At 54.2% G+C, this 12921-nt stretch overlaps 1 protein-coding gene across 3 annotated transcripts; it reads left to right on the top strand.

Annotated features, from left to right (window-relative positions):
* Nucleotides 1–2174: 2174 nt before the first annotated feature.
* Nucleotides 2175–12597, top strand: PUS1 (pseudouridine synthase 1). Of its 3 annotated transcripts, none has more exons than XM_027567090.1 (6): nucleotides 2175–2257; nucleotides 3047–3278; nucleotides 6079–6216; nucleotides 7077–7179; nucleotides 9803–10494; nucleotides 12284–12597. In XM_027567090.1, exons 2-6 carry the CDS (start codon nucleotides 3057–3059, stop codon nucleotides 12329–12331), a joined length of 1203 nt encoding a protein of 400 aa, XP_027422891.1. In that variant the 5' UTR covers nucleotides 2175–2257; nucleotides 3047–3056; the 3' UTR covers nucleotides 12332–12597. The 3 variants fall into 3 exon arrangements, with proteins under 3 accessions (XP_027422891.1, XP_027422889.1, XP_027422890.1); XM_027567088.1 differs by having other exon boundaries at nucleotides 2204–2741; XM_027567089.1 differs by having other exon boundaries at nucleotides 2214–2392.
* Nucleotides 12598–12921: the final 324 nt, after the last annotated feature.

Raw genomic sequence — 12921 nt, forward strand, 5'->3', positions numbered from 1 at the left:
GATGAGAGAGCAGGCATGCTTGGCGCTGCCATGGCCGGTTTGCAGGAAGCCGCCTCTGTGGCCTTTTCCTTTCATTCTGTCTCACCTGATGCAGGACCTGAGAGCAGGGCCCCAGGCTTCTATGGTCCCCACCTGTTAACTCAGGCCCCCTGCCCCCAGGCACAACTCAGGGTCTTGGACCTGCCCCTGAGACTGACTTCACCCTGCCCGGGGTTTCCATTGCAGCAGAGTGGGCTTCTTGGTTCACTCGGGCAGGGAGAGGCTGACTGATCTCCAGGACACAACCCAAAGTCCCCATCACTGAATTTCAACAGCTCTCCTCAGCAGCTCTAGTTCCTCTGCCATTTCAGCCATCACAGTTGCCCAGGTCATGCACTCACAGGAGCAGCTCAGCCTGGGCCCTTGTGTCCATCTGCAAGTGCCAGAGCGGGGCCCACACCTCTGGAGCTGCAGAGGCTGAGAGCGGGAAAGAACCAGCCCCTGATAATGGGTCTCTGTCTATGGTAAGGGGTGAGGGGGGCTCTGTGTGAAAGCGCCCTGCTGCTTCTCAAGGCCGCTTAGCCACTTGAGTTCCTAAGACCACACATAACCTTGACCTTTACTCATGCCTGGAGCCCTGGTGCCGCTCTTCCTTCCCTTCCCCCAGAGGGATGGGCTGTCCTGGAGCTGTGGGGTGGGGGGTTGTTTAACACAGGTCAGCTGTCCCCTCCCATCTGCCTGAGCTCTTGTCCAACCAGGTCTGACTTGTGTGCAGAGGAGGAGGCTGAGTAGAGTTTGATGCACAAAAGAATCCTTGGCAGCAGTCACAGATCTACTTTCTTTCTTTCTTTCTTTGTGGATTTGTTTGTTCTGGACATTTCATGTAGAGTTGACCCATGAACAACGTGGTGGTTAGGGTCACAGACCCCTCAAGCAGTTTGAAAATCCACATATAACTGGACAGTTGGCTCTCTGTATCCATGGTTACACATCCGTGGATTCAACCACTGGCAGACTGAGTTGTACTGCAGTTGGGATTTAGTGACACAAACCCTATATAAGTGGAGCTGCACACTCAACCCTGCATTGTTAAAGGATCAACCGCACGTGGAGCCACGCATGATGTGGCCTTTTGCATGTGGAGGCCCCCATGTCCATGGGGACCAAGCAGGAGCAGGATAAGAAGGCCCGGAGTGGCTTCTCCCGCTGACCATATTCTCGGGTACCCCTGACTGTAGCATGCGTCAGTACTTCTGAGTCATTCTTCACTCAGCATTTACTACTTGATCACACTCTCTGACTGTTGGTTTGTTATGACCTGTCCCCCCAGGAATGGAAGCTTTCTGTGGACAGGGGTTCTGCTCCTCATCTATTCCAGCCTCTGGAGGCACCGGGAACCTAGCAGGTGCTCAGTACATAGCTGCTGACCAAATGACCCACTCAGGGAGATATGAGTACCCTGCCTTCAGCAGCACTTCCTTCCACCTTCTGTGGGTTCTGTTGCTCATTCCACCCACCCATAGTCTTCCAAACCCCACGCATGGATGAGTTTCCCAACTGTCTTCCACCAGTTCCCGGGAGGTCATCACTCCCTGGAGCCTCAGCATGACTCACTCTCTCCCTGGCATTTCGGGGCCTCTGGGTGTAAAACGGGGACAAGAAAACTTTGCTCAATGTTTCATGAGGTTTGAATAAGCTAACATGCATCCGAGCCACTAGAACAGCACGTGGCACATGGCAAGTGCATTTTTAGGACAGGTTTGTGGGAAGGCGCTGGTCTGCACGCTGTTGAAAGACAGGCTCTCATTCCACATGCCAGGGCTTGCTGCTGTGAAACTTCAGGCAAGGGGCTCAGCCTCTTTGTCCCTCGGGTTCCTCTTCAGTAACGAGGAGATCCTATGGTGCTTGCTCCCTAGGGTGGGTGAAAGGACTGAATGAACTGACACATGTAACACGGAGCAGGGCCTGGGAGCGTTTGCTGCGAGGATGATTCGTTCTCTCTAAAATGGTGCATTCACAGTGCCGCGAACCGGCCGGGAGTCTGCGGCGGCTGCGGCGGCGGCCGGGAACCCGGCTCCCGGCACCAGGTCCCGCCCCTAAACCACGCCCAATACCGCCCAATACCGCCCAGTCCCGCCCCCGACACCAAGGTCCGCCCCAAGCCACCTCGGCCCGCCTCGCCCAGAAGGACTTTTGTCCACGTCCGGCCGCCGTCCGGCAGTGCTCTCTACTTCCGCCTTCGCCCACGTGGTCAGGTTCGCGCTCAGTCCGCGGCTCCGTGAGTGGGGCCGGGTCAGGGCGCGCCCCGCTGGTCCCGGCGTGGGTGGCCGGGGTCTCCCCGACTCCCGAGGGAGAGCCAGCTGGGTGGGGCGAGAGGACGAAGGGGTAGCAGGAGGGACTAGGGAGGTCAGAGGTCAGCCTGGGGGTCAGGGACGTCTGAGGTTATCCGCGGGCGGGGCTGGAGCGGGAGAGGGTCCCAGGAAGGTTAGAGTTCAGAAGGGGCGGGGCTGGAGCATGGCGGGTTGTGGCGGGGGCGCGGGGAGTTGGGGAGGGGCGGGCTGGTGTGTAGGGGCCCCGGGGAGGTCAGGGATCTAAAGGGCCTGGGAGGGTGCGTCCCGGGTGAGGTCAGGGGTCGGGCGCGTGCCCCCTCACCCCCGCCACTCCCGGCACTGCATGGGGCTCCCCGGCCTGCGGGCGGCGGCCTGGGCCCTGAGGAGAGCCTGCGGACCGTGGACCCCGCACCTGGGACCGCGCCTCCTCTGGTAATGACGGTGCACTTGTCTGTGACCCTGGGGTAGCACGCTGACCCCCACTGAACCCGACTGCATGCCCGGCGAGCACCAAGCCCTGGTCGCGTTAAGTGCTGTCACTGCTCCGTTTTTCGGACAGTGAAACGAGGCCAAGTTAGTGGTTGGGCAAGATCTCCAGTTAGCGCCCAGCTGGGGTTTGGACGCCGCGGTGGTCAGTCCAGGGTGTTTACCGGCCCATGCTGCCACCGGCACTCTTTCACTGTTTCCTTCTTTGTTGCTCACCGCCCCGCACCCTACCCCGCACCGTGTCTTTTCAGTTTGCACCCAATGGCTGGGAACGGGGAGGCCCCCATCCCGGTGGGAGCCAAACAGGAGCAGGACAAGAAGGCCCGGAGTGGCTGGCAGGGCCCCACCAGGATCTGGGAGGAAACAGAGCAGCAGGCCAAGAAGCTCAAGAGCAGCGAGGATGGGGAGCAGCAGAGGAAGCTGCCCAAGCGGAAGATCGTGCTGCTCATGGCTTATTCTGGGAAGGGCTACCACGGCATGCAGGTGCGGGTGCCCCGAGGGGCCTGGACAGCTCTGACCTCTCAAGGCCACCATGTGCTTGGGGCGGGGACCTCAAGAGTGACAGTTGCCCTGTGAGCCATCTCAGGAGATGGCAGAAAGGGAGGTCTCATTCTTCACCTGTTCTATTGGGTGGTTCCCATCAAGTAAGATTCAAATGGAAGCAGCTTGAGACCTGTGTCATCTGTACATTGCTTGGATGCTTGTAGGGGGTGTTCACGAGCCTCCTAAGGTGATTAAGGTCCTAGGCCTGCTGATGACCAAGCACTGTGGCCTCAGGCAAGTGACTGGAGCTCTCTCGCTTCCTCTTCTTTAAGATCACAGTCCTGGCATGAAGAGTCATTATTAGGCTGAATGATGCTGCTCGCTAGGATTGGGACAGTGCCAGGGATGCTCAGAAGAGGCTGCTGTTTCTCTTTGTCAGAGTCGTGAAGGTGACAGTTTGCAGGTGCATGGGCGCATGAGAATTCCCTGCCCGGCCCCACCAGGCAGTCCTTTCCTGGAAGGCAGAAGGGTCTGGGTGTCCTGACAGATGCACGTGGGTTTTCTTCTTGTTCCTTGTGGTCAGCTCTGTGGCTCTTACACTTTGGTTTCTTGTTCTGTAAACTTCTTTAAGCTTGGCTCCCAGGGAGTAATTCATTGCTGTGTAAAGTATCTAACTGAAGCAGAAGTTTAAGAAAACGATGCCCAACCTTACCAAGCGCTGTGGTAGCCTTCACTGTGAATAACAGTAGTAATGAGCTACTTCATTTCCTATTTCATTATTTTCTTTATAAGGTGGCACCCATGAACCCAGTTTGATGACCACTGGTAGATTGTGACAGTGGGTGAAAACAGTGCTTCAGTCCCACTTAGTGGAACAGGCTGACCACCTCCGCTGCTCTTTGTGGTTATTTAAATGCTTTTTTGAGGGTGACTTTGATCACATGTGTTGTTGCCTTATCACCGACTTGAGAATTTTGCCCATGTCTCATCATACCCAGTTGGCCTCAGTTTCGTCATCAGGGGAATGAATGAAGGGTGGGGAGTGACGGTAGCTCACATGGTGATAGGGCACGTCGGGATGTGTGGAAGGGTTGTTACCCCTGTTTCCTAATACCCATGCCCATCGCTGGAGGAGCATTTACAGCTTCTTGCTGAGTGACTGGCTTATGGTGCCGTGGAGACTGTAAGGTGAACTTTGGGAAGAATCTTCCCACTGTGATGAGCCTTGGTGAAGTGCGTGTAGGACTGTGTCCCTTCCTTGTCAAAGGTTTTCTTGGAGAATGTCAGGTTGGTGATCTCATCAATGTCACGGGATCCTGCAGGACTGGGCTGGGGTTACACCGCATCCCTCACCCACTCACATTCCCATCCGCACCCACTAGATGCTGGTAGTACCCTGGGGTGGCTTCCTTCTTTAGCGAGGGGCCTGCCTCCCTGTAGTGATGCAGGAGGGCATGCTCAGGACCTGAGGGGCGGGGGGACCCTGGGGTGCTGGGGGAGGGGATTCCCAGGGTGATGAGGGAGAGGAGTCCCTCTTTGGCCAGGTGCTGCAGACAGATGGGTCTTCAGCAGGAGGGTGCTGGTCTCTGACTTGTTATTCAGTCGTGTCTGACTCTTTGTGACCCATGGACTGCAGCACACCAGGCTCCCCTGTCCTTCACTATCTCCTGGAATTTGCTCACATCCACTGAGTTGGGGGGATGCTATCCAACCATCTCATCCTCTGTCGTCCCCTTCTCCTCCTGCCCTCAATCTTTCCCAGCATCAGGGTCTTTTCCAGTGAGCTGGCTCTTTGCATCAGGTAGCCAAAGTGTTGGAGCTTCAGTTTCCAAAGAATATTCAGGACTGATTTCCTTTAGGTTGACTGGTTTGATCTTCTTGCTGTCCAAGGGACTCTCAAGAGTCTTCTCCACCCAGCCCTGGTGGGGTTGCCCCCTCCCCACCACAGCAGTATTGCGCACGCCCTTAACCCCAGGGGGCAGCCCTGGACCCACGAGCCCAGCGGGTGTGTGGAGTGCAGACTGGGGTCTCCTGGGGTCCTACCACTTGCCCCCCCTGCTCAGCTCCAGAAGAGAGAGCTGCAGCTGGTGAGGAGCTGGGGCCCCAGGCACTGACCCTGCAACTTGAGGACTTCTGGTGACAGTAGCAGCTGCAGGGGTGATGTCATCAACTGCGTGCTGGCCTGGTGGTGTTGCTGACACGCTCACGACGTTACAGAGAAACCGTGTTAGAGTTGACTTTGCCTTGATAATTACTGTGAACGCTTTGTTCATTTTTCTTTTTTATTCACAAACTAAACCCATAGGAAATTATAAAGTTGAAAAAACAGTCTTCTCCAGCATCACAGTTCAAAAGCATCAGTTCTTTGGAGCTTAGCCTTCTTATGGTCCAGCTCTCATATCCGTACCTGACTACTGGAAAAGCCATAGCTTTTGGACCTTTGTTGGCAAAGTGATACCTCTGCTTTTTAATACGCTGTCTAGATTTATCATAGCTTTTTTTCCAAGGAGCAAGCGTCTTTTAATATCTGACTAGGTAGGGGGAAATGTTGTCTCAGGTGAGGCCAATGTTGGCTGCCCAGGGTTGGAAATTTCTAGGACTGTGGGGACCCACAGGTGGCTTTCCTACTTCTCATAGGTCGGGGGACGAGCTGCAGGGTCTCTCCACGTCCACAGGTGTGGTCCCCACTTGCCAGGTGCGGGCAAACCACACACGTCCCTCCCTGGACCGGCCCCAGCCCAGGGCCCCTTTTTGTGGGTCGTGACTGAGTAAAAAACAATTTTTCTTCTCTTTTCCTCAGAGGAATGTTGGGTCCTCGAAATTCAAGACCATCGAAGATGACCTGGTGTCGGCCCTGGTCCGCTCGGGCTGTATTCCTGAGAATCACGGGGAGGACATGCGGAAGATGTCTTTCCAGCGCTGCGCTCGGACGGACAAGGTAGGTGCTGTCCCCAAGTCCCCGGCAGGTGCGAGCAGCACCGAAGCCGCCTGTTTGTGCTTTCTGTTTGTCCTTGTCCCACTTTCCCTCTTAGTGTCTCTCTCTCTCAAGGTTCTCTTGGTCACAAATGACAGATGCACAGATCAAGCGAGTCTAAGTGGAAAGAAATTTTTTGCCTCGTGCGACCAAGAAGCCGGGGCATTTCCGGCCCAGGTGTGGCTGGACCTAGGTGCTTGGGGCCGCAGGCCCTGGTGTCCTCTCTGCCTGTGCTTTCTCTTTGGCTGCTCCTGCGGGTGGCGCAGTGGCCACGACATCTGCCTTAGGGCCAACCATCTCAGGCTCATGATACAAGCAGGACCATGTGGCCACAGAGGTATAATATACAAATGGTTACTGCATTCATCCTGAGCACAGAGCTCGATCAGTTGTGTAACCAGCGCCCCATCCCCAAAGGATTCCTGCTGTTGCAACTCAGATAGTGACCTCTTCCTTGCTCTGCCCTGGAGTTCTGTCATCTAACTTGCATTTTCTTTTTTTCCTAAGTCCTGGAGAATCACATCCAAGGTGGGACTTTATCTCCTATCTGCAGGATGTCATAGATTTGTTCCCTAGCTTTATGTTTTGTTGAGCTTCAAAGTTCACTTGTAATGTTTTATGAGTGGCACAGCATTCGCTCCCTTGGTATACAGAGCACTGTTCTCGTCTCTGATTATTCCCTTCAGATGCATTTCTAGAAGCAGAATTCCTCCGTGGAAAGACGCAGCGTGTGCGTGGTCCTTCTGCTGAAGAGACCAGCGTGCCGAGCGTCGTGCTCCAAGTGCAAGGCCCAGCTGGCCCTCCCACGTCTGCTTCCTTTGCAGGGCGTGTCTGCGGCCGGCCAGGTCGTGTCCCTGAAGGTGTGGCTGATTGATGACATTTTAGAAAAGATCAACAGCCACCTTCCGTCTCACATTCGGATTCTGGGTAAGCCATGTGTCCCTGGGGCTGTGCACCAGGTGGTGGCCGGTCCCAAGAGAGAAGGGACATGCAATTCCTTCTCTCGCTGAGTTTCTCTATTGTGGAGATAAGACAATAGAGCAGGTCCTTAGCGGTTGGTTGCAGTGGCTGTACGTCAGTTATAGAAAAGGATTCAGGACTCGAGTCTCCTTCAGGAAGGGACACAGCCAGACAGACAGACTCAGGCCATCGGTGCAGCACTTTGGCACTACATGTGCCTTGTTTTAACCAAATGCTTGGGTATGAAAATCTGGATTTGATCAAATTAAAACAGGGGCAATTATTCCCTTTTGTAATAGGCCTGATAATGGGATTTCTAGGTCCTTTTCTTTTTTTTTAATCAAGTCTGACTCTGCCTTTTAGGTGGCGTATATGTGCCATTGGTGTTAATAATTATCATAATGTGTGCTGGGATGGCTGGGTGAAGATCTTCTTGCTTCCTGTTTCTCTCTGTCCCATCTGTTACTTTGTTCCCCTCCTCTGTTTCTCCCTCCTTTTGGATTAATTGATGTTTCTTATAATTGCTTTTAATTATCACTTTGGGCTTCCCTGGTGGCTCAGCTTAAGAATCTGCCTGCAATGTGGGAGACCTGAGTTTGATACCTGGATATCCCCTGGAGAAAGGAGCAGTTTGGTTAGTTAATGCTATGACTTGCTATAGTTTTTTTTTTTTTTTAAGTGATTGCTTTGGGGTTTAAATTTAAAGCAAGAGTTGGCAAACTTTTTTCTGCAGAGGGCCAGAGGGCCACAGAAGTCGTGGACTGTAGCCCACCAGGCTGATCTGTCCATGGTATTTCCTGGGTAAGAATACTGGAGTGGGTTACCATTTCCTTCTCCAGGGGATCTTCCTGATCCAGGGATCAAACCTGCATCTCCTGCATTGGCAGGCGGATTCTTTACCATTGAGTTTCCAGGGAAGCCTGAATTTACTTTTAGTATAATATAGTTTTGTTTTTATTACACTGTGGTCTTTCTCTCCCTGGTAGGGTAATCCCTCTTGAAAACCTCCTCCTAAGTCCCATTTGACGCTTCTTAACAGTCATTTCCCCAGGGAATATTCTAATATTCGTCATGGGTTGTTCCCCAGTTTTGCTAAAACAATACCAAACCCTATGCACAATCGCAGCTGTTTATACTGCTTCTATAACGTGACACAACACAACCATTAACAGCCCAGCTGTCTGGTCGACTGCCAGCCTCCCCCAGCCTCTTGGAGATTATGTTCCACACAACGGAAATTACATGCTAAAGCATATTTGTGATGCTCAGTGTCGACCAAGATGAATTCTTAAAGCAAGACAAAAAACAAAAATAAGATTACCCCAAGTCAAACATAACAGCAGAAACAGATGGTGGCGAGCACAGGGAAGGTGCAGCCTTGAACTGGCAGTGGTGAGCGGAGAGGCAGGGGCAGCCTGGAGGCGCTGGCTGCTGTGGAGGGCTGTCGGGGTGGGGAGGCATCGAATCACCCCTTGAAATATGAAGCCAAAGTTGGCCTTTAAGCCAGGCTCCTTGTGAGGCTGACTCCTTGCAACCTGGTTGTGCCTTCAGCGTGAGGACAGCCATGCAGCAGGGAGCATCCAGGCCACGGGGGACTTCTGGTCCCCAGCTCCCAGAAGCCATCCCCACCAACAGTTCTCGCCATGCTTGTAGAAATTTTCTGTACAAATATGGACATAATCTCTATATGTGTATTCCTATCACAAAAAGAATCCCCCTTCCTGTAGTTCTCCATTTTGCTTTTCTTTCTTTATATTTTCTTTTTTTGTTGTGTTGTGGCTCTGGGTCTTCATTGCTGCGAGGGCTCTTGCTAGTTGCGGCAGGTGGGGACTATGCTCTTAATTGCAGTGCACGGGCTTCTCATTGCGGTGGATTCTTTCGTTGAGGGCACAGGCTCTAGGTGCGCAGACTCAGTAGTTGTGGTGCACGAGCTTAGTTGTCCCGAAACATGTGGGATCTTTCCAGACCAGGGATCGAACCCATGTCCCCTGCACTGGCAGATGGATTTTTATCCACTGTACCACCAGGGAAGCCCCATTTTACTTTTTTTTTTCTTCCACTTAACGGTTAAATATTTTTGGAGCTCCTGCCAGTACAGTGAGCCCTCAGCCATGAGGCCCCCGGTCCAGGTGACGTGCCACCTGCCCTGCAGGCCTGCCTCTCATTTCATCCTGCAGATGTTCAGGAGCCACTGATGGCTTTCCTATTGCTGGGCTTTTTAAGCTGCTTTTGCTGTTGATCACACTGCTGCCCCCGGCCTCACCTGCAGAATGGCTTCTGACCCACGGGTTCCAAGTCAGGGTCACCGGCTGGTGCTTTGGTCTCCATGGCAACTGTGCCAGGTCCCCCTGGGATCCTAGAGACGAGAGCAGGATGCCCAGCACTTTGGCCGACTCTGGGTTCTGACAGATGCCTGAGAGTTGGCTGTACTGGTTGGTTTGGTTCTGAGACGGAGTGTCTGGTGGACTGAGGGTTTAGCACGTGGAGCCAGGTCCCCCTCGGGTTCATCTGGGTTTGGGAGGTGAGGTGCCAGCACTCAGAGCTGGTCATGGTGTCATCAGTTTGTTCTCGTTGCTTCCTCTGCCCCCAGGACTGAAGAGGGTCACGGGCGGCTTCAACTCCAAGAACAAGTGCGACGCCAGGACCTACGTCTACATGCTGCCCACGTTTGCCTTCGCCCACAAGGACCACGACTCGCAGGACGAGACGTACCGACTGAGCGCGGAGACGCTGGGGCGTGTGAACCGGCTCCTGGCCTGCTACAAAGGCACCCACAACTTCCACAACTTCACCTCCCAGAAGGGGCCCCACGAGCCCAGCGCCCGACGCTACATCCTCGACATGTTCTGTGAGGAGCCCTTCGTGCGTGAGGGCATGGAGTTCGCTGTGATCAAGGTCAAGGGCCAGAGCTTCATGACGCACCAGATCAGGAAGATGGTGGGGCTAGTGGTGGCCATCGTCAAGGGCTACGCGCCTGAGAGTGTGCTGGAGCGCTGCTGGGGGGAGGCCAAGGTGGACGTGCCCAAGGCTCCAGGGCTGGGGCTGGTCCTGGAGCGAGTGCACTTCGAGAAGTACAACCAGCGCTTCGGCCATGACGGGCTACACGAGCCGCTGGACTGGGCACGGGAGGAGGCAGAGGTCACAGCCTTCAAGGAGCAGCACATCTACCCCACGATCATTAGCACTGAGCGCCAGGAGAGGTCCATGGCCCAGTGGCTGAGCACCCTGCCTATGCACGACTTCAGCGCCACTGCCCATGCTGCCGCTGGCCTAGGCACCAAGGTGGGGCTGGGGGCTGGGGACCACGGGGACCGTGGGGGCTGGTGCCGGCCTTCCCAGGAGCTCAGCCAGGCGCTTGTCCACACCTGTCATTGAGTGTGCCCATTCTATAGATGAGCAAGCCTAGGTGCCAAGAGCTGCGTCACTCCTCCAGGGTAACAGCAGCGGCAGGAGCCAAGGCCAGGGCAGAGGTTCTGGTGGCTGGTTCACCTGCTCTGCGCTTGGTGACCCCGGCTGAGGGGCACACTCAGTGGCCCATCTTCCCAAGTGTGAGATGGAGGTGTCACTAGGATGTCCTTCTCTGGCTCATGCACTTGGTCAGTATGCATGTGTCTGACTCCAGAATGTGGGATCGCTTGGACCCAGGACACTGAGCAGCCCAGAGGCGTTCTCCTCACCTAGGGCGGTGTTCCTATCCAGGCCCACGGTGCTGCCTTCCATCTGTGGGGGAATGCAGGCTGATGCAGACCCTGCATTTTGGCCCATCTCCCAATCAGGCCACTTTGCTCAGCGAGCAAGGGAGCCAGGCTTGCTGTCAAGTACCTCCCAGGGCCCTGGCTCAAAGTGTGACTCATCTGTTATGTAACTACCAACCTTATGTTAGAAGGAGAATATCCATGATTCAAGGTGCTGGAGCTAAGAGTTAACATTTTAACTTTAGTTCTCAATTCTTTACCCTGCAGTGAGGGAGGTCCCCAAAGCCCATGTTCTCTTGTGGTGGTCCAGCAGGCAGTCAGAGGGTGAGATTCCCACCTGGAGCTCTGGGAGATTTCTTCCCATGTTCTAGATATCCAGAAAGACACTGTCTTTCCTCCACAGCTGGGCTTGTAAACTCAGGTGCATCCAGGGAAGGGAAGTAAGCAAGGTGGGCCAGGTGTAAAGAAAGCAGGTGTGCAGGTCGGATGGTAAGTAGCATCCATTGTCAGGAGGCAGTAGGGCTTGGTGGAGACTGTGGCCAACAGGAGAGCTCTTGCTCCACCCGAAGGGGCAGGTGCGGTCAGTTCAGCCAGTGGAAGTGGAGCCAAGTGGTATCAGTTCAGTTCAGTCACTCAGTCATGTCCGACTCTTTGTGAACCCATGAATCGCAGCACACCAGGCTTTCCTGTCCATCACCAACTCCCGGAGTTCACTGAAACTCCTGTCCATCGAGTTGGTGATGCCATCCAGCCATCTCATCCTCTGTCGTCCCCTTCTCCTCCTGCCCCCAATCCCTCCCAGCATCAGAGTCTTTTCCAATGAGTCAACTCTTTGTGTCAAGTGTGTCAGAGCTTATGTTTTTTTTCCAGAGAAACTGGCATTCCAGGATTTTATGTGAAATATTCTACCTTTTATTTATATACTTTGGGTTGCGCTTCTACCCTTTGATGGTTGATTATCAGTTTTCCCAAGCACCATGAGGCCAAGTTGAGCACATGTACGGATATGACCTGGGGCCAGGCTTGCCCTCTGCTTGATTCTGTGAATAGAGGCCTCCGGCCATTTGCCATCTGTACATACTGCTGAGGGGCTTGTACTTGTCCAGCTTTACAGTGGCCCAGTTTTATGTTCCCAGGGTTCTGCAGTGGTGGCCTCTGGGCGTTTGAAGGAGCCCAGTGAAGACCTCCCTTCTTGTTCCCAGCCCCTGGCTTTCCCAGTCTTAAGACAGGTTCTTGAACTAGTTAAGAGACACAGAGTCAGGGTGAGCTCTGCCTCAGGCAGGTCAGGGCAGCCCAACCTCCACCCCGGGAGGAAGTGCCTGCCCCTGGACGACATGGTTCTTCACGGCTGTCTCCTGTGTGCTGTTGCTCTGCAGGCCCCCAGCTCCCTGGAAGGCAGTGACGGGGTCGGGGACAGTGACTGAGGCCCTGGGAGCGTCTTGGAAGTGGCCCACGACACATGCCGGGACCTGCCAGCCTGCTGTTGGCTGTGTGCCTTCGCCAGATGGGAGAGCCCCCACATGCCCTCTTCACCTCAGGGTCTTGAGACCTGCGTGTTTCTGAGTTTTCTCACAGGGAGAACCTGCTGCAAATCTTTTTTCAGCTCAACACGTTGACTACACACACCTGAGCATGTAAAGACTTATTTTTTTAAAGAAGCGATTTTCTTATTAAATATGTACAAACTTGGCTTAGTCACTTCTATTGATTTTTGAGCTGTGGCGCTGGGCATGTGGGATTCTTAGTTCCGCAACCAGGGATTGAACCTGGGCCCCTGCAGAGGCCTAAGCACAGAACACCAGGGAATTCCCACTTAAGATACTTCTTTGACTTTTTTCCTCAGTCTTTTCTGTGGGTCTTTCATGGAGAGAGACAGTTATGTGCTGTGTTAGCAACAGGCCTGGCTCTGCCTCCACCCTGAGCTGTGAGAAACGTGGGTTGGTCAGTGCACATCAGGGGCCGGCTAGTGGGTGGAGGCTGGAGTGGATGGGACGCTCTTGGCAGGATGGGGCTC

Source organism: Bos indicus x Bos taurus, chromosome 17, assembly GCF_003369695.1.
Source record: "Bos indicus x Bos taurus breed Angus x Brahman F1 hybrid chromosome 17, Bos_hybrid_MaternalHap_v2.0, whole genome shotgun sequence".
Taxonomy (NCBI): Eukaryota; Metazoa; Chordata; class Mammalia; order Artiodactyla; family Bovidae; genus Bos; species Bos indicus x Bos taurus.